Source organism: Trachymyrmex cornetzi, unplaced genomic scaffold (assembly GCF_001594075.2).
Source record: "Trachymyrmex cornetzi isolate Tcor2-1 unplaced genomic scaffold, Tcor1.1 scaffold416, whole genome shotgun sequence".
Classification (NCBI taxonomy): Eukaryota; Metazoa; Arthropoda; class Insecta; order Hymenoptera; family Formicidae; genus Trachymyrmex; species Trachymyrmex cornetzi.
This window is the reverse complement of record NW_017298918.1, coordinates 590242-612621: the sequence shown is the minus strand read 5'-3', so window position 1 is coordinate 612621 and position 22380 is coordinate 590242. Positions and strand designations below refer to the sequence as shown.

At 39.5% G+C, this 22380-nt stretch overlaps 1 protein-coding gene across 2 annotated transcripts; it reads left to right on the top strand.

Annotated features, from left to right (window-relative positions):
* The first annotated feature begins 4675 nt into the window (after positions 1-4675).
* On the top strand, positions 4676-22125 carry trx (histone lysine N-methyltransferase trithorax). Of its 2 annotated transcripts, none has more exons than XM_018512614.1 (10): positions 4676-4869; positions 5777-7211; positions 7318-7881; positions 7957-8387; positions 8640-8801; positions 8911-9306; positions 9407-16107; positions 16539-16701; positions 17003-17149; positions 17428-22125. In XM_018512614.1, the coding sequence occupies exons 1-10, from the start codon at positions 4774-4776 to the stop codon at positions 17599-17601; spliced, it is 10269 nt and encodes a 3422-aa protein (XP_018368116.1). In that variant the 5' UTR covers positions 4676-4773; the 3' UTR covers positions 17602-22125. The 2 variants fall into 2 exon arrangements, with proteins under 2 accessions (XP_018368116.1, XP_018368115.1); XM_018512613.1 differs by having other exon boundaries at positions 4676-4938.
* The last annotated feature ends 255 nt before the right edge of the window (positions 22126-22380 follow it).

The window sequence follows — 22380 nt, the reverse complement described above, 5'->3', positions numbered from 1 at the left end:
CAGCCACGGCAGGTGGTGATTTTCTGGCCGGCCGGCCAGCGCGCGACCCAATAAACGGATCGCTCGCAGTTAAAAGCGCGCAATTTCACACACCGAGCAAAGTTTTCAAAGTTAGGGGAAATATACGGGGCGGTTTTTTTTTCACCCATGGAAATGGATGAGATTTTCTTCCGTAAAATCAAATTTTTGTGAGAGCCGAGGAAAAAGTAAAAAGCACTTCTTACTTGTAAAAACGATGCGATGTTTATGAAATAAATTCTTGAATAATAAAAGAAACGTTTTATTTAGAAGCAACATTTTTCGTTTTTTTCACAAAAATTAAAAGATACGTCAATTTATGATATCTTACAAATCTTGTGAATGTTACTTTAGCTGAATTAATAGACATGGATAAATTTTTAACAAAGATAAAAAAGAAAATTTTAATATGTTTTTTAAAATATCTTTTTAAAATGACATTGACAAACTGACAAACATTGTTAGTTATATCTATAAAAGTACGTATAAAAAAAATAGAGCATTTAAAAGAAGATACGGATATTCTAGTTTTTGTTCGATAAAGAAACAAAATGTGTTATACGACGATACCATTAAATCGATTTTCATTGATTTTTATATGTGTGCAGTAAAAAGTCACGGAGGACATTACACAAATAATATTCAATATTTTATTTTTATTGTATAAGACTGCCGACGAAAATATCGGAGCTATTGAAAGTTCCAGTTACATATTGCAAATTATTTTAAAAAAATGTTACAGTTTCTTCTATATGTATAAGTAAAGTATTGACAATCAATAAATATCTTATTTTCGGTTAGGGCAAATTTTATTTCAATAGATTATAATTTCCGATACGAATACGTTATAGCCGGTTATTTCGAGAGATACATGCTGTGAATATATACACTATAACGCAAATTGAATGAATATGTTAATTTTTAATGAGTTTTAAGTTTTAAATAAAATACACATTATGTATTATATATATAGTGTTAAAAATAATTCTACAATGCGGTATGCGTTAAATTAAAAGAAAAATATTTAGTCGCACAAACAGAACTGACCTTTCCGGAGAGAAATGATTTTCGGTTTTAGCGATACGGCAATTTTAGCGGTACGGGCAATTTACTCGCTCCTATTTATCACACGCAGCGCGTAAACAAAGGATTATCTTGCTATAATTTTCCACGAGACTACAAGAGATATATCCTAAATATTTCCCTGCGATAATATCTTCTCAATCCTGAAATATCTTTCTCTATATACATTTTATTTAAATACTACTTGTTTTTAGATGAACCCGATAAGGATATTATATCTAAATATGGTATATAATTTAAATGTGGACGATATATTTTAATCTCGCGTTCTCGCATTAGAACGTATCAAGCTTTAAATATTACATGTCGCTGGATGGGCGCAGATGTTCCGCTTTGCGCATTCAGTTCAAGAAGTCCTATATGCGTATACGGAAATACATAGGTACCGTATACGTACAAGAAATCGATCTATCGACAGCCCGCGGTTCTTCGACCGTTTTATGTCCGTTTCCACCGATATAGATTAACTTTAATCTTGCTTTAACTTACCGTTATATTTTTCTAGTTCTAAAAATTAGAAACAAATGGAGAGTAAATTAAACCGAGATTAAAGTTAATCTACATACGTAGAAATGGACATTAGTCCCTTGCTTTCAGAGAGGTAAGCGCAATAACGGCGTCGACAAAAGCGATGTATTACGGTGTGATCTTAATTACTGTTTGAGAAACGCACGGTTGGAGTGTGTGTACACGTTTGATAGAATATACCGGAAGCAATTAGAACGAACCGCCGCGAAAACGATCTTTATTCCCGTGCGATAGCTTCGCCGGAAATAATGAACCGACAACCTGGGAATGCGCTAAGGAGTAAACGAATCGCCGGTAAATCTTCCGTAAAGGCCGGTCTGAGCCTGAATACGAGGCTACTGGTTTAATTTCAATGAAGATGCGAAAGGGCACAATGTGTGAAACGGATAAGCAAATAATTGCGCGCGCGTGTAAGTGATCGATACATATGTATATATCGGTACGATCGATACATATGTATATATCGGTACGCGAACAGAAAAATATTATTCCATTATTGCTCAAAAAAGTGATTACTCAATTTATTTTCTCAATTTTCTTTTTTTTAAGTAACTTTTCTTATTTTTAACAAAGAATCTTTTCTTGATAATTTTAAAACGTACTTTATTACAAATTTTAGAAAAGCTCGATTATTATGTATTTGAAACAAATTTATTTTGAAGATCATTATAAAATTGATCGAAGAAGTGATATTATATAGTAAGTAAATTAATTTGTTTAATTTAATTTAATCTTTATTGAGAAGTATTTAAGTTTACTAGGATTTTTAGAATATATTTCGAATAAATTTGATGCTTGTGATGAACTTATGATACACTCAGAGAAAAAAGTCGTATCAGTAACTATAAATTTGTAGTGAAATAGCATCTCAACTATACTATACATATTATTAAATTCTAATAAGAATACTAAATTAAGTGAACTAAGAAAATACAGTAACATTAACCATATAATCAATTACAAATGATTATAATATTACTATATTTTCTTAGTTTACTTAATTTACTTATTGTTCTTATTAAGGCTTTATAATATACATAGTTACAAATTTGTGTATGCATTTCTTATTTATTTTTGTCTTTCAAAGGTTCGAAACCAACCCTGCGTCTTTTATTGTAAGCTGAATGGTTTTCTTCTTGGGAGAAACTGAACTCCGCTACGTCCCTCTGGTGACAATCTTCTTTCTCTAAAGTCGCGTACTGTTCGTGCTGAGCGACTTTAGAGAAAAGGTTTTTAATGTATCCCTTAAAGTTACCTCAACAATGATTAATTAGTCACATGATAAAGAGTGCTTTATTAAAAAAAAGTTTTTATCTAAACTAAGAAAATGTAATTGTTATATCTATTTGTATAAAGTCCAAGTAACTACTCAATGTAGTTGTAGTCACTATTTCACTACCAATTAATAGCGCATACAATTTGTTACCGTGACTATATTTTTGTAACATTCAGAACTACTTCAGTTTCTATTACTTTGTAAAACTAGTTACAGGTATTTCAATTGCAAAAGTTGCCAAATTTATAGTTGCCAGAATTATTTCGTTTTCTCTCAGTGGTAGATTCGAGGATCTATGAACTTTTGAAATATTTGAAACAAGTAATTATTATTCGCATACTTTTCTGTGTGTACATTTGCGATCTTTGTTATCTCGCGACGCATTTTTCCTGAGCAATTGTTTTAGTACTTTTCGTACGTTAACCTCTTAATAGAGCACGTACGAAAGTAACTTAATGAACTATGCACGAAGTAAGGCATAATTGGTCTCAGTGCTCCGAACGTTGCGTGAAGTATGGTTGTGCGTGTTAGAAGTTACTTTCGTAATTGCATATGCGAAAGGTGAAAATAAGCGGATATTTTTATGTATTATTACGATAATTACGATATAAGTCGCGATCTTAATAAACAAATTTAAGATCACGCTCAACAAGCGCGAATTGTTCCGTTTAATAATGCCTTGAGTTATTATTCTCCATCCTGTGTGAAATCTTTGATTTATCCAAGGGAGACGATTATAAAATCGATATTCAAGTCGGCAAGTTATTGACAGGCAATAACTCATTAATAAAACATTCGTCAAAATAAGCGTTTAACGCGCGAAATGTGAACATTGAGCGCGTTCAAACTAGTCGCGCTTTTCGATGCTCGATGTTCGCTAGCGGTCACGTGACTCCCTCATTCGAGTCGCGTCGTTCCTTGCGTACCGTCCTTACTGCTTCTTTCTTGTCGACAAATATTCACGTGCGAGAAGTGATTCGGCGTAAAGAAACAGTACAATTAAAAATAAATACGTTAAAATCGGAATATTCCAACAATAATATCGTATAACAATAATATTGCATAATAATAATATCGTACGCCAAGATTTTAATTGTATACGACCAGATAGATATCAATTTAAAAATATGATGTAATTTTATGAATATTTCCCAAAATAAATTGAATTTTCAAAGTCGCAGTTGCAGGAGAGAAATATACCTTACGCCATTTGCCGCGTTTCCATTGACGCGGAGAAACGTAGAAGATCATTTAAGCAGTCGGCGAATATAAAATTGCAAACTGGAGCGTTGATAGGAAGCTCTGTAAATTTCGGACGAGCGAACGTCGCGGTCGGACTGCTGAAGGATGATGGATTTGTCATAAAGCGAGAAAGAGCGTGACGGCGCGAGCAGCGATGAGCGAGCAGCGACGAACGGCGCGGCGGCAGCCTGGCAGCCGTATTTCAACACGGCGTACTCCGCCTTGGTAGCCCAGGTTCTCTGTTTGACAAGTACGCGCGTATTTTGCGGCCGCGTCCGAGCGCGCCCGACGGGAGCCGATGTCGGCCGAAGAGCCAGCGGGCCGCGAGAGACTGCGAGCGAGAGAGCAACACGGCGGCTGCGGTGGCCGTGCTCATGCGCCGTAGCGGAGTATAGCTGAGTATAGCGGAGTACTAGTGATACTAGCAGTGCGTACTTGCTGTGTGTATGTGTGTGGTGCGCGCGCGCGCGCACGCGTATACGACGGTATATCGGAGAGCATACGTTGGTGTATAGTAGTGTACGCGAGAGAGTCGGTGCGCCTCTCGGCTGTGGGCACAAATCGCGAGTAAAATGGAAGCGGAATTTCGCTGCGAGGTTGAGGTCCGTCGTTGAAAACAGGTGAACATGGGAAGGTCCAAGTTTCCCGGGAAGCCGCCGAAGACGGCCACCAGGAAACGGATCAAGGTGCTGGGCCAGCCTGAGGCAGTGCAGAACGATCCGGTAACTGTCGCCGAAAACATCTACTACGGACTTTCCCTGTTCAACGAAACATTCGGCGACAACGAGAAGGTGAGGGGGAAAAAGGTCGTCGCATTGAGGCGTCCGCCGTCGCTATCCGTTGTCGCCGTCGCCGTCGCTTATCGTCGTCGGCGTCACCGTACCGTCATCGTCCACCGTTGCCGTCGTTATCGTAGCCGCTACCATGTCGCCGCCGTTGCTCGGCGAGGCCGAGGTCGCGTGAGATGATCGACGAGCGTCGCGTCGCGCGTCGCACCGCGTCTCGCCGCTCGCGAGTCGCGCGTATTGTCCGGCTCCGGCAAGCGTCACGAGGACACGCACTCGGTGGACGCACTCACGATACGCAGGCCGACGACGAACTTTGGCGCGGCGTAGCGCGCGGGTTAACCTATCGGCGGTGATCAACCGCGGTGATAACTGATTGTCCAACAACGGCAGGTGCGCGACGCGTTCGCTTCTGTGCTTGCCGTTGTTCAGTGATTCGTTTCACAATTTACCATTGCCTCCCCTTCCGTATGTCGATCGAGCTATACTCATTTCTATACATTTTGTCCTGGCTGCTTTTGGTACGGAGTACGTCAGTGAGATATGCCTTCTGCAATTCTTGCTCTGTAACTTCTTATCAGCTGGGAAGAGTGTAGGATTGTCAGTTTTTTTTATTACGAATAAAACTTTGCAGAAGGCAGGTTGTCGTGTAGACAAAGTAAATCTACTTTATTAGTCGTTTGTTTACTTTCATGGTTTGACATTTTGTGTTTGTTCACTGTACAACATACATACATACATACATATACAAAATATACACGCTTAGATATAGTTATACTATGATAGATTATAATTGTCGAATAGTTTGTTATTTTCAATACTCATTTAGGTGATTTTTCTTTAGGAACATCCACCATTTCACGGATTTAGCACTAAAGAGGCTAATCTTTCTGCATCTTATATAAAAACACAGCAACATGATGCAGAGAAGACAAGCGATAAATTGCCATCTGTCACAGTCGAAAATCTTGCACCACAGTCCAGCACGAAGAAGGATGTTATTAATGTTAAAAATTCTCCTACAGACATCGAAAATAGCACAGAAAAGTTTACCAATTCAAATCCAAAACCAGTTAAAGACGTCACCCGGTTACAACCAGTCACAAATCCAAATACTAAGCATTCAAAGATTCACCGAGCAAAAAGTCGTAAGAATTGCAAGAATATTAAATTTTCGAATTATTTGAAAAACCCGGTGCTAAAATCAGTGAACAACATCTTAGATCAGCATCAAAGAACCAGACAGTTACGTAACAGTACTGCAAAAAGATTGCTTCAGAGGGCGAAATCTGGAAGTAATACACGTAATTTGGTAGTGCAATCAGGAGAGAAGCCTAGCACAGTGAGAAAATTTGTTTTACCCGTTCGCAGCGTGCATTCGTCAAGAGTTATAAAACCAAATAAAAGATTTATCGAGGAATTGGAAGAAATTTCTACTACGGAGTATAGTGAGAATGAAATTGGTGTACACGTAAAAAAGACTAAATTAAATCCAGATAAGCTTAGCAACTTGGAATCAAAATTGAAAGGGGATACTGTTAGTAAGTTGTGTACAAAATTTAAAGAAGCAAGAAGCAAGCCAAAAAGGGTGATTCAGAGTGTAGACTCCAATGCTGAGATTATAACTCAATCAATAAAAAATATAGAGAAATCAGCGAATTCTGTACAAAACGCACAAATATCAAAACCAGCTCATAGAGAAGTAAAGAAATCTCATACTATATCGTGTAAGAATAAAGTATCAAACAGCACATCCGACAATTCTAATAGCAATCAAGAATGCTCACAAAACTCGAGCAGGACGACACAAACTGTGAAATCAACAATCTCCAGAAATCAGAAACAGATTTCTATTCCTACAAAAGTTCTTCCCGATTCCAATGTTCCACACTTCGAGTCTTCCAGAGTTCAGACGAGATCAGGAACTCAAAATGAAATAGCGAGCGATTTAAGTAATAATCAGGTAAGCTTTGACAGTGGTGCAGGATTGACAGAAGGTGGCTGTGCAGAAACTGAGAATCAGCTTGGACATGGTAATAAGACTGCGGTTAGTACATTGAACAATTTTGAGACGGAAAACAATTTATCTGAAAACGAAAGCGAGCACAGCAATCACTTGGAAGGCGAGCCATCCGATTTTAGCGGAATGAAACTCAATAGTGGAAAAGTTATATTAAGGAAAGCAAGATTAAAGTTGGACAATAAGTGTCTAGCTGGAACAGAAGGACCATTTTCAACAACGAGTACCAGTAACACTATGGGAGGAAACACTAATTTAGGTACACATTTTACACTTTATGGCGATTTTGTAATTATTTGTTACACATATACTTTCAACAAGTAAAACTCTTATTCCTAAATATTATTGATTATTTTTCGTTTTAGGATTAACAGGTACTATAAAATGTGGTGTTTGCGGAGCAGTGCGATTTTATCGATTCGTGAAACAGGCACGCAAATTTGGTATTCACAGTTGCGAATCTTGCCGAAAGTTTATAAGCAAAATGATCAAACGTCAGGCTTGTGCTAAATCTTCAAACAATGTTCTTCCCATTCTTCAGTGTCATAAAGGGGACGGTTTGTGTTTAGTCCCACCTGTTGTGAGGAGTCAACAATGGAATCTCATGAGATGCGTTTATAAAGCCAGATGCCCGGCGTGTTGGTTGAAAATGTGTTTGAAATGTTATAACATTCCACCTCCTTTGAGAACAGGCTTAAACGCGTTGTTACCACCATTAATGAGAGACCCTTTAAGTATTTCTCTGCCACTTGGTCAAGACGAGGATGGTCAAGGGCAAAAGTTGTGCTCGTCTAAACTCAGTTGGCCCGCGGAAGATAGCTCGGAAAGAAATTTATTTAAGTCTGCTATGAGTTGGAGAAATTTTGAAATGGGACATAAGACGAGTTATCAGGGTACTGGAGGTTTTCTCTATACAAAAATAGATAAATGTAAGACTAGTAATTTTATAAATACTTTTTTTGAAATATCGCATTTATTTGTACTTACGATGTGTTTTATTACAGTTGATTCTTCGATGAGTATATCGCCTAATAAGAAACGAAGGAAAAATAACAGGATTAAAGTAAGAAAGAAAATTAAAAATCCAGTGGTCGCTTCTTCGTCTGGCAGCCAACATTCGCAACCTCTTAGACAGAGACTTGAGTTAAAAGGACCGAGAGTTAAGCATGTTTGTCGAAGTGCCAGTTTCGCACTTGGACAACCTATTGCAACTTTTCCTACTGTAGACGCGAAAGAAGACAACGAACATGGTAAAAACATTCCAAAGACAGTGAAAGAAAATGAGAGAATAGAAAAGAGAGATGATATAAAAGAAAAGGAAATACAAAAGCATAATGAAGATAATAATTTAAATCTTAACGTTAACACGGCACAACAATCTCATTCGAGAAGAGGAAAACCGCAACAGAGTGTGTCAACGTTGCATTTTCCAGTGGTAAGATATCTTTCAAGCATAATCAAAGGAAGTGACCTAAGTATAGTCATATCAATATTTATTTTGTCAATGACATTCTGGATGAGAGGTTCTATTTTTCTTGTACGACATCTATAAGTTGCTTTTTTGTATACCTATAAGTTGGTATTCCGTTTATTAAATATAAAACTTGCTACAAGCTTAAATTTAATTTATAAATTAATGTGACGTAAAATAGAAAGTAAAGTGATGTGAATAATATATTTGTTGTAGGTATCTAAGGCAGTTATGGATACTGTATATACAGTTTCCATAGATTTCTGGGAGCAATACGATCCTTCTGAAGTCGGAGCTAAGGGTTTCGCTCTTATCGGTTCTGAGCTATTTCATATACCTGCTATTTGCTATCTGTGTGGAAGCGCTGGTAAAGAGCCGGTAAGTAAAATATGAAATATTAGGTTATAGAAGGATAACGAGTGGACATGTGATAGTAACACGCCTTCTTTACGAGTACTATCAACATAATGACGATCCTTCTTTACAGCTGATCCATTGTCAATGCTGTTGCGAGCCGTACCATGCTTTCTGTTTGGAACCCAGTGAATGGAACGCTTGTGCACAGCCAAACTGGTGTTGTCCCCGATGTACGATATGTCAGTCCTGCCATCTCAGATCCGGTCCGAAATTATCCTGCATTCGTTGTCGCCAATCGTTTCACCATTCATGTTTGTCAAAATCCGGTGTTAGCTCCAGATTGTACAGTCCCGATCGACCTTATGTTTGTCAGAGCTGTATTAAATGTAAAAGCTGTGGTAGCGAGGGCGTCAACGTTCATGTTGGTAATTTACCTCTCTGCTCTATGTGCTTTAAGTTAAGACAACAAGGAAACTATTGTCCTTTGTGTCAGAGATGTTACAACGAGAACGATTTTGACACAAAGGTGAGTATGTACATGTAATCTTGATATAAAATAAGTTTACAATCGCAAAATTTGTTTCATATTTGTAACTTATATATTATGATCGCACACGTTCTTTTAGATGATGGAATGTAGCGAGTGTTCCTGTTGGGTACATGCCCGTTGTGAAGGCCTTTCCGATGAGCGTTACCAGATACTTAGTTACCTGCCCGATTCGATCGAATTTACGTGTAGCCAATGCTCTTCCAATTCGAGTTCCTCTATCTGGAGGAATGCCATAGAAGCGGAACTGAAGGCGGGTTTCATCGGTGTGATAAAATCTCTGAGTAAAAACCGCAAAATTTGTACGGCTCTCAAGTGGAGTCCCAGAAAGGAGTGCCTTTGCAGGCCCGTTTTGAGTGTGAGAAAACTTGAGTTTCCTGAAGAAGACAAAAACGAAACGAACTGTACGAAAGAAAATGAAGAATCGGAAGAGTGTAATGGTGACAAGTCCGTAGATATCGACTCGAGTTCGGGTGCCAATTACAGGGATGGTATGAATAAGCCTGATTTAGAAGAACATTCAATAGATGGTCCCGTTAGAAAAGGTCTGCGACGACTACGACAGAAATTCCATCTAAAAGAATGCTCGGTTAGAGTGAAAAACTGCGTTCCGAAGGACTCTCAAGATAACGAGAGAAAAGACTGGACAAATCAAGATTCGTTAGTTTCTTCAACCGATGTCACGGAATGCCACTGTTCCGAGCAGCAAATCATCGCAAGGCCCTCGCCCACTTTAATGTCTGTGAAACGTAAGGTAAACAGTAACGAGTACAAATCGTTATTACAATTTCATTGTGATATGATGCACGTAATCAACCGTGTCGGTTCAAAAGATCTGGTAGAAACGTATCACGATATTCTACAAGAGGTTTTTCCATGGTTTACTCCGAAGAATTTTAAGAGCAGCGACGACAACGATGATACGTTAACGCCTACTAAAGACGTTGACGAAGACATTGCTCTGACAACAAAGTTTGATGATCCTATTCTGGAGGCGTGGAAGGAGGAAGTGATGAAAGCACCGAAAGCAATTGCAGCAAAAACGGCGAATCTATATAATATTCACGTCGAGGACAGTAGATCGTGTTGTTTATGCAAGGGTTTGGGCGATGGGCACGAGACAAAAGAGGGAAGATTATTGTATTGTGGGCAGAATGAATGGGTACATGCGAATTGCGCGCTATGGTCAAACGAGGTGTTTGAGGAAATCGATGGCTCACTGCAGAATGTTCATAGTGCCATTTCGAGGGGTCGTTTGATTCGCTGCTCCGAGTGCGGTAAGAAGGGCGCGAGCATCGGATGTTGCGCGAAGAATTGCAGCAATACTTTTCATTTTCCATGCGCGAGGAACGTCGGACTCGCTTTCAACGATGACAAAACTGTATTTTGCATCTCACATTCGAATACGAGTCACGTCTATAAGTCTCTGCAGAACGACAACGAGTTTAGTTTGAAACGACCGGTGTATGTGGAGTTGGATCGTAAGAAAAAGAAATTTGCCGAACCCAACAAAGTTAAGTTAATGATAGGTTCTTTGATGGTCGACTGTTTGGGCACTGTCATTCCGGAATTCTCTGATACGGCTGAGAAGATAATACCATGCGATTACAAATGTTCTAGACTTTACTGGTCCACAGTGAATCCTTACAAGATCGTGAGATATTACATTAGAACTTATGTGCAGGTACATATGCCGGACATCTCGTCCGACATGGAGAATAACATCACCATCGATCATAGCAAGGAGCAGGAAAAAGATGAAGCACCGACAGACTATTTGGCCGTCAAACAAACTCTAGATGCGCTCATCGATTTCGTGTGTAATAAAGAAGTTGATGAGAATTTAGCGGAGCAGAACAATACAGATCTTTTACCGCCGGAATTGAAGGAGGCTATATTTGAGGATTTGCCACACGACCTGCTAGACGGAATTTCCATGCAAGACATTTTTCCAAAGATGTCGTACGAGGATTTTTTAGCCATGGATTTAAAGAATGATGGCTCTTTCAGCACGGATTTATTCAAGGATGATATGTTGTCATCAGAAGTCGAAGAGACGATAAAACCGTCGGAAAGTAAGATCTCCAAAATAGATTCGTCTCTGTTGGAATTAGGAGCGCACAATGATCTCTGGGTACGGTTGGAAGCAAAGACTGCGATGCAGGACCTCATGGACGACTTATTTAATTCAAAAAGCCAGAAACGCGGCGGTAGAGAACTGAAACGATCCAAATCAGAAGTGATGTCGAACAATCCGCTGATCGTCGGCGGTCAGAGGCATCATCAGCGTTCCTGTAGCCTCACATGGAGCTGCAAGCTAGATAACACCTACGGTTCTAACATAAAAAGACGGAAGTTGCCCCGAAATCCATCCAGTACCAAGTCCAGCGAAACCGGTCTTATTGTTCTTGATGCGCAAAACGAACGCACGTCGATGTTTCATGAATTGAGAATCCCGGAGAGTATTATGGTCACTGTGGGAAGAGGAAACACGCCTAACATACTATCCGATTCCGTGCGTGAGTTGAAGTACTGTATTGAGGACTCTACTGGATTAAATCGCCGCGTGTTGCCAGCCAGGGACGACGTAAAGGAGCACAAGAGGCTGCTCTGGCATCCGAGACAGCAGCAACCGCGAATAGTGCAGGTCGACGGGTCGGTTGACGCTAATAGTGCCAGCGAGTGCAGTTCACCAGAATACAATGCCGAGGAGAAAAGCGCGAATCTTCAAACGTCCGAATCATTATCGATCCCGCAATTAGACGGCATTAACGATGAGCACTCGTCTGACGCGAGCGAGTCAAACTCGGAAATGGAACTAGGCTTATACGGGCGGCCTTCAAATCTTTTACATTCAAAGCGTATCTTTGGTTTCATCAGATCACATGTGTCAAGTAACTGTGATAAAAAAACGAAAAGTGGCAATAGCAACTTCATAACCGCACCAACCGTTAGGTGTACCTCGCACAAGGCGGAAGTCTTGTTCAAGGAGAAGAATCTCAAAGTGAATCTGCAGATCCCACAGGTAGATGGTGCAGGCGATATCTCGAGCGACGACGAGTGCGTCTCGTCGCAACACATGATGACGCATGAAAGGTTACTTCATACCTCATACGAATCATCGCCGTTCGAGGATATCGATGTCACTTGCAAGAGATGTGGCCTCACGTATCGCAACGAGGAGAGTTACAATCGTCATCTGGACAACTGCGATACTATGATCACCAGTGATAGCGACTCGGAGACCATGGACAACAAGCTGGCGTCGCCAGAGTCGGGGTTTTCCCCAAACATGGGTTCGGTGTCATCGCAATTCATCACGCTTTCACCGTCCGAGGGCCATACTCTAACGACCGATTACTCGGACATTCAAGCGACGTCACCCATCGAGGCATCCGTGGCGTCGCCTCATCCGAGTATCCAAATTGAACCGATCGCTCAAGCGATCATCACGCCACAAATTCATGCGACACACGCCACCGTCGAGACCGTACACCAGACAGTATTAACGTCCAACGACGTGATCGTACAGACTCAATACACCCGTAGAACCACCACTCTGCCGAACCCAGCAGTATTATCTCCTCAGGAAAGCACAGTGCAGATAACGGAGATCACAGATCCGCCGTCCATCTCCAGCGACTCTAACGTTACGGCGCATGGTATCGTGAATACGCCGATGAGTTCGCCGGACAGCACGAGCTCGCAGACCGTCCCAAGTCCGGAAATGTCGCCCAGTTTTTCGTCCATGGGCGTACAAACCGCGCACGAGTCTATGCAGACGAACGCACAGATCGCCCGAACCTCTTCCAAGAAGAATTTACGGATAGCCAAGGCTAAGACCAAGAACATCAAGCCGCAGCAGCATGTTTTGAAGAACGTAATGCAGTCGCCGCAAAATGTCGCGCACAATGTCAAATTTCAACCGACAGCGATGTCAAACGGTCCACCGGTAATCCAACTACATCAGACCACCCCGAGACCGCCCACAGTGATCCTTCAGCAAGTGGCGCCACCGGGAATTGTGTCCGCTTATGTGGAAGCACTGCAGCAGCAATCCGGTCAAAATTTACAATACATCACGACGATAGGTGACGGGCAACACGAGACCGGTTTCAAGCCTCAGCTGATCGCCGCAAATTCCTTGGTACCAGGTACCTATATACAGGCACCGTCCACCGACAATCTGCTGCTACAAAACGGTGGTATATCGATATTGCCGAGCGTGCAGATTGCGCAGACACAGCCTACTGTATTAGGTACCATCATACAGCAACAACCCAATGCAATCCAATGTGGCGTTATATCATCGGAGCAACTGCTATTGAGCTCTACGCCTACTCTGGAAATGTTCACCGATCCAACCGGCGGTATGTTCGTATCGAATCAACCGATGTACTATGGTCTGGAGACAATCGTTAGCAATACCGTGATGTCGTCTAGCCAATTCATGGCGGGCACAGTGCCACAAGTATTGGCCAGTAGTTACCAAACAACAACACAGGTGTTTCAAGCGTCTAAGCTGATGGAGCCTATCGTGGATGTACAAGCTATGCCGGGCGTACCTACTGTAACAACGATGCAGAATGTATCGAGCATGCCGAACATATCTGGTATGCCCAACATAGCTGGCGTACCTAACATAGCGAGTATGCAGAATGTGAGTGGCATGTCCAACATGTCCGGAGTGCCTTACGTGGTGGTGAACCAATCGGCGCCGCCGCTACCACCAGCAGCAGCTCCGGTACCATCACCAGCACCAACATTGGCGTCGGCACCGATGCCAGCATCGGCATCAATACCAGCACCAGTGTCAATACCGACGCCAGTGTCAATACCGACACCAGTGTCAATACCGACACCGGTGTCAATACCGACACCAGTGTCAATACCGACGCCAGTGTCAATACCGACGCCAGTATCAATACCAACATCAGTATCAATGCCAGCACCAATATCAATATCAGCATCAACGCTAGCAGTGGAACCAATTGTAACACCACCACAAATCAACATTTCCGCCGCATCTCCGGAACGAGCTTATGGTGGCATAGCGTGTAACGTCGTGACACCGGTACCGTGTCAAAATGCGACCATAGAGCATCCAATGGCATCGATTCAAGTGGCAGATGTGTGCTCATCGAACGCGACGTCGATAAGCATGATGACGCCGACAAAGCTATCATCGTCGGCGCCGCCACCACCGGCACCACCACCACCACCGCCACCACCACCGCCACCGCCATCAACACCTCCATCATCGCTACCACCGCCGCCATCATCGGCACTACCACCTCATGCAATGCCAACGATACCTCGTGTCGCTGTGAGACCTAGTCCAGTCACGCATCTGGTTCAGGCGAATCATGGAGCCGCTTGGAAGATCACTGAGCCGTTGTTCGGCGCGGAGCAACCGATGAACAACAGTGTGCGACCATACTTCGATTCGAAACACGTATCGGAGAACACTAGCATGATCAAGTCTAGCATATCATCATCTAAGATACCACCTCTATCGAATCATTATGTTACGCAACGGAATCTAGTTTTAAATCATAAGTCAAATCACGATGTAAATAGCGTACATAAGAGCTATAGTAGCGGTACTGCGTTGAATCCGAACTCGGTGAATGCATGCATCAACAATAACAGCCCAATCGTTGTCTCCAATTCCAACTCCGTGCAAAACAAAATTACGATGCCGACGAGTAACATGCCGACCAGTAGACCGATGAACAGGGTGCTGCCAATGCAGGCGGTGACGCTTAAGCAGGATCCAGCAAAGAAAGACGATTTAGCGATCGAAGAGCCGACGAAACCGGTCATCAAGCCAGCCGAACCGGAAATTGTAGAGTCAAAGAAGGAAATCATCGAGCAGATCGTGCAAATAAAAAAACCTGAAACCACACTCAGCAATATCAGTGACAATATCAAGCTGAATACAGAAACTATAGAGAAGGTAAAGGAGAATCTCAAACTAGAACTTGATAAGGAGAAGCTACAAAACACATCGTTGAAGATAGTGCTGCAGAAACAGTTACAGGACGGTTCTTACAAGATCACGCGCAACATGAAGGCGGTCACTCAGAGCAAAAAGGCACCACAAGTAACATCTGTGGAAATATTACCGTCAAAACAGGTGCCTCAGATTGCGTCATTACAACTGTTGCCGATCAAAACGTTTACGCTCAAAGCGAACAAACTCGAGGACAAGGTGAAGCCTATGGACGCGAAAGTGAACATACTTAAGGCAAAAGCGCCGCCCGTAGCTGTCAAGAAACCCAGAATAGTGACGAAATCAATCAGACCGCTGCGAAACAATCCGCAGCAGAATCCGCCGCAAATGCACAATTGCTCGAAAGGACCGATCTTAATGTATGAGATCAAATCGCAAGATGGCTTTACCCACACTGCCTCGTCTATGACTGAGGTTTGGGAGACGGTGTATCAGGCGGTACAGAATGCGCGCAAGGCTCACAACTTGTCTCCTCTGCCTCACAATCCGTTGTCCGAGGGTCTTGGTTTGGAGAATAATGCGGCTATCTACCTGATCGAACAATTGCCGGGCGTCAACAGATGCAGCAAGTATAAGCCCAAATTCCATACGTTGGAGCCACCAAAACCCGACGAGATGGAAAATGAGTTGCCGGCAGCGTGTGCCAACGGAGCGGCACGAGCAGAGCCTTTTAAAGGCAGGAAAGTACACGACATGTTCAGCTGGTTGGCGTCGCAGCATAGACCGCATCCTAATATAATTACAATATCGGAAACAGAGTCTAGGTAAAATTCACCACCACGCTTATACAACGTAAAGACAAAATTGCATGCTATTTTATAATTGTTTCTTGTAAATTAATTCATGATTTCTGATATTTAATTATCAATATGAGTTTTAACGCTTTTATTTTAATGGCTTGTGCATCATCGGTGTAATGTATTTACATTTTTTATTTTAATAATCACACATCTTTTGATACACATATATTGAGTATAAATTATACTTTTTTAGACTATAAATAAAATCTGTAATATGAAAAATAAACAAAAGTGCTATTATTAATAATTTATTTAATAAAGCACTTTTGTTTATTTTTCATATTATAGATTTTATTTATAGTCTAAAGAAGTATAATTTATACTCAATATTGAGTATATAATATTGAGTATATAATTTTATATAATATATAAAATTGTGACGAATACTGTTACAGGCGAGCCGTGAGTACCAATTTGCCTATGGCAATGCGCTTTAGAATACTTAAGGAAACATCAAAAGCATCTGTTGGTGTATATTATTCCCATATACATGGTAGAGGACTGTTTTGTTTGAGAGATATCGAGCCTGGTGAGATGGTCATTGAATACGCCGGTGAAGTAAGTAACAAACTATTCATATTCACATATTAGAAGATCATGTCACGATATTTGTAATCGGTATCGCTTAGAGACCCTATAGTGCAACAAAGATTCGCAAAGTGTCACGTAATCGATATATTTCTTTGATTGACTGGAGTAATCCGTAGTAGCTACCATATTGCAGTTACTACGAATTATTCCAGCCAATCAGAGAAATATTGATCACGCAACACTTTGCGAATTTGTTACACTATAGGGTCTCTAGTATCGCTATTATTATTATTATTATATAACCATTAAAATTATTGATCATCATTAGGTTATTCGATCTTCCTTGACCGACAAAAGAGAAAAGTATTATGACAGCAAGAATATAGGCTGTTATATGTTTAAAATCGACGATCATCTAGTTGTTGATGCTACTATGAAGGGAAATGCAGCTAGATTTATCAATCATTCGTGCGAGGTACGGAAGATTTTTTTTCTTTTTATTTTTAAAAGAATAAAAATTTACCTAATATTACAAATTGACAAAAGCTTTTATTATTATCTAATAATATCATTGTTCTATTTATATATAAATGTTTTTAAATATATAAAAATCTAATTATTTTAAATTGTATTTTCTATAATTTGATTATGTAATATATAATATATATAATTAAACATTACGTTAATATTATTATAATCATCACATTAAAATATTTGATAAATATGTATTATACGAAAATATGTATGTTATAGCCAAATTGCTACTCGCGAGTGGTGGACATACTAGGTAAGAAACACATACTGATTTTTGCTCTTCGTCGCATCATTCAAGGAGAGGAGTTGACATATGACTACAAATTCCCATTCGAGGATATCAAGATCCCGTGTACTTGCGGTTCTCGCAAATGTCGCAAATACCTCAACTGAGACTGCGTATATACAGCTTATCTTAAGCAGCCGACCGAAGACAAAGAAATAAAATATGTGCTATAATTGCGCGCGCGCTTTCGAATAGGATTCGTTTTATTGAATGTTATTCATTTTACTCATCATCAAACTATTTTCAGAGATTGCAGCTTTTTATTACTATAAAAGAACATAGATTATACATTTTAAAGATTAGAAGGCCAGACGTAATACGCGAAGCACAGCGGTTACGACGATGTTACTTTAGACAGCTACGTTCCTGTAGTTGATTTAACGGGGGGTATATTTACATATATACCTATAGCAATAAACCATTCGAGTATATCCTGCTTTTGTATCCGACAAAGTCGTGCGTTTTACTAACGCGCTTCAGACTTGTGAAAGTGTTATTTTATTCACGCCTGTGCTTTCTCGCACGACTTTTAGACTCTACGTATTATCTACACTGTTGAGGCTTAAGTGTACAAGTTATCTTACACTTTACACTAAATGCGAGAGCTCCTTATGCGAGAGCGCATAATTCTTGCATGATATGGATCTCTCGATGCTTTGATCGGATTTGAAAATAAACTCTTTCCCTTAGACGAAATCATTGTGTATTATAAGGATGAAAATGGAAAATGAGATGCCGCAAGAGTACTATGAGAAAGTAGCGGATTTTCGACAATGATTGTAGCTTTCTAAAAGCCACTTACATTTCTTTCAAATATCACAAGATAAAAATAACGTAAGCATATAGTGTACAAAAGAAGCGCGTGAACATAAAATGCGCGATAATTGTATATTTAGATGATTTGTAAATTTTAAATTTAGTGTACAGTGTATGACTAACTTTGTGACATTTCATGTCTGCTGTAGGGCCAGATTTCAAATGTTTTTGTAAAATATGTAATTGTTAGATTAGATATATCGTCTTTGATGTAAGTACAGCAAATCAGTTTTAACTTAAGTTAGGAATGTAGGTATTAAGGAGAGAGATAGAGAATGGCAAGCGAGAACAGTCTCCTATAGCAGGATATTGTTCGAAGGTGTACCTACTTTGGCAGACATTGATACGATTTTGTTTTATTGTTCACGTGGCATCATTGACTAGAGGATATTTGCTTTCCAGAACTATTTATTCAATGTAAAAAAAAATCAATGGCGCGAGTTCGATATTATTTGCCCTCTTTTCCTTTTTGTACATTTTTAAAATATCGCGTCTATATTTGTGCTTCCACCTTGCCAAGATCATATTCATCGAGTTTATTATCCGAATTCTATTGTCTGAATTATACGAGACACGACATTTTGTTTGACGAGTATTGAATAGAAGCGTTAACGGTTTTAATAATCCTTTTAAAAGAATTTTTTTAATCGAAAAATCGGTTTGTTCGTCGATCAAATCGACGAAGATTTATGCATTGTTTGGGATAAACGTCTCCGGATACGTTTCTCCGGCGAACGTTTGTGATATTTTCCCATAATGGGAAATATATTAGAGATGCTTTTATAGGAATATATATTTTACATTTTAACGGATATATATATACCATGTATTCCGTACCAATACCCTTCTGTGAAGTCCAGTTTTGCCTTACTTTTACATGTACCTACGCTTTCACCCGGTGATAGATTTAGATATATATATTTACGCAAATAATATTTTATATTCGAAACTAACAACCGCAACGGCGCATGGCACGGCGCCTTCCGATACAACTACATCGTATTTTAGCGCGATTAATCAATTTCTGCCGAGGTGGTAGTCCCTTAAATTTTGGTGCTCCATGGACACCGTTAAGTGCACTTTTCATGAAAAAATGGCCTAGAGTAAGAGATAGTAAGGTTGCAGTGCGGAAGTGTTTGATAATAATAAGAAATGCGTTATACGAAGAATATTGATCGTGAATTATTTAAAGAGATAATATAAAGGGGTGAAATGGTGGCACACACATAGGAGCGCATTATTTGAGCACACGAATAATGTCAGACGTGCTGCGATTTTAATCGGCCTGGTTTGGTACAAAGCGCGTATGCTGAGTTGTAAAAAGTTATAAAATCGCGGGAAAACGGAAACCTGTTCTGGTCACGTGAAATTGCCATCTTTTAGATATTTTGTGAATCTTTTTTTTTTAATATTATAATTATCGATAATTAATGACTATTATATTCGAGGAGATGAATATTGTTAATATAATGATAATTAATTTTAATCTGTACATGAAAAGTAATACGACTAGTAAGGATGGTAACTTACTTGAAAATATAACAATGTTAGATATTTTATTGATATTTATTGATTATAAACGATATGGTATTAGGGTTGACGAAAAAGTACTAATGTAAACGTGAACGATTTAGGACCGGTGCACATATATGGTAGTCACATTGATTAACGCGGATATAAGGATCAAATCTTTTTTTTTTTTTTTCTAACAAACAAGCAATCGTGTATCTTTAATTCGGTTACAGCCTCCTGATTGTTACGCTAGAATAATCGGACGTCAGAATTCATTTGGGCTTTACAAGGTGTATTCTCTGTAGGCAATCATACCATATAACTCAATTTTTACATTGCTCTGTATTACGATTGTAATCTGTAAGCTATCCATCATTGTCCGATTTCATTTCTACACTCGCGAATAGATTTAAATTTCTCAGTACAGCGTTCCCTTTTCATTATTTGTATCATCGACGACTTCTGTAAAGTACCCACGCGAGTACTTCAGCAAAAAGTATGGAACAGTTTAAACGTATGCTTGTAGCGGAGGATTAAAAGCGTATGTGTGAGAGAAAGTGAGTGTGTGTGTGTGAGAGAGAGAGAGAGAGAGATTTACTTGTCTGCTAATAATCCTTACCTGATGAATTCGGACGAATATCAGGTGCTTTCTGGAACATACTCTGTGTCTTTTTAAACTACTCTTTAAACTGCGTAAAAAGGGTGTACCCTCCTTAGTATTACGCATACAGCCTTCATTACGATTATAATTATGATTATTATTATTATTATTATCGCTATTAATTATAATCTATACACACACAAAAAACGAGAAAGAGAAAGCATAATACATCACTACTCAAGTCACTCGTATTTGGGCATATTAAGCACCGTTTGTTTACTACACCCATCAGCACCTTTCAAAAGTAACGCTGCGTGTAAAAAAAATGACGAACATCCGAAGAAACGGTACGATGAATAAACTGTTTAAGTAGTTTACCAATAATTAAAGGAAAAAAAAATGATACTAATGTATAGATGTAATAGGTAGATTGTTTCTCTCCGACTTTTACGCATGTTTTACCTCTCGACAGACAGATTCGCTTCGAAGTTCAAACGATTCGAATCCGAGCGGACGTCGCATTTCAGCGTTGCGTTTAAAATTGCGAGTGATTAAGTGATTTCGCGGAAACGTGACGAGCGTGCGGTGTGTATTACCGCGTTCTCGCGACGCGACGGTTTCGGCGCATCGCCACACTAATTGCGATCTTTCACAACCGGAAATTTGGTCTCATTGCGCTCTTAGACCTTTTTTTTTCTTCTTGAGAAAAGGATAAGCTGAGAATATTAAAATATTATACAATTTAAGCAATTAGAAGAGGAAACGGGAGAAAAATTGAAATATAAAACGCTTCTTAAGACGTGTATAAACCTACTATTCTAACGTTTAAACAAAGTGTAGAATTTTGAAATATTGTACTTGTTTAAAAGAAAAGTAAGAGGGAAGATAAATAACAATTACTGACAAACTCGACGATGGTATGAAAGAGAAAAAGAAAAATTGAAAAAATTGTCTGTGATTATCAGTCATAATAATCTTTAGGTCGACATATTTTTTAGAGAATATTTTTTAGGAAATTACAAAATTTATGATATATCCCTATTATTGATATGATATTGGATCAGATCATGTGCTATACGCATAATAATATTAAAAGTGAAATTGAAAAAAAATGAATGATGAACTGTAAAAGTTGCAAACTGTTTAAATAGAGTTACAAATAGTTGAGATTCGATGGCTGTTGTAAAATATTCAGTGTTTGGACAAATAATTATTAAAAAACTATTTATAACTAATATCGAAGTACGGTAATATTATTATATCGCATATTACAGTAGCGTTTTTATCCCTTCTTGCGTTTGCATATTTATGACGGATATAGGTTGTAGAGAGAGAGAGAGAGAGGGGGGGGAGGGAGAGAGAGAGAGAATTTCGTAAATGAGGCCCGACCACGGAAACCTGACTCGCGATTAAATAAATGCGATTAATTGAACGAACGAGGAATGATATTATGAAAACGAAGGAATGGGGGGATTACGATAACGGGACGGACAGGGGGCATTTGCCACACGTTTTTTGCGTGTAAATTGTCGTTATCAATCCATCTACTTATCGTAGAAAACTTATGAAGTTTAATCGTAATATCTACATTAACCAGAAAAGGTACGCGTACCGCATAGAAAAAGAACACATAGCTGCTTTCATCACAAGACACGTACTCGTACATACACACACACAAAACACACAGATATGCCCATGTTTTGTAATTAAATGTTTTGTTAGTATATATTATACGAGAAAATTAACAAAATAAAAACAGAAGTGGAAATATGAGAGAAACATGTGTGTGTTGTACATTTTACCATACGCGATGTATCTCCTCTCTTTTGTGTCATAGTAATTTGTGTGTGTCTATGTTGTAGTAGATCGGCATCGTGTGTACGGCATGATTACAGACCGATGCCTTGATGTCCTCAAATACCGAGTTCGCATAAATTAAATTATTAAAAGAACATGA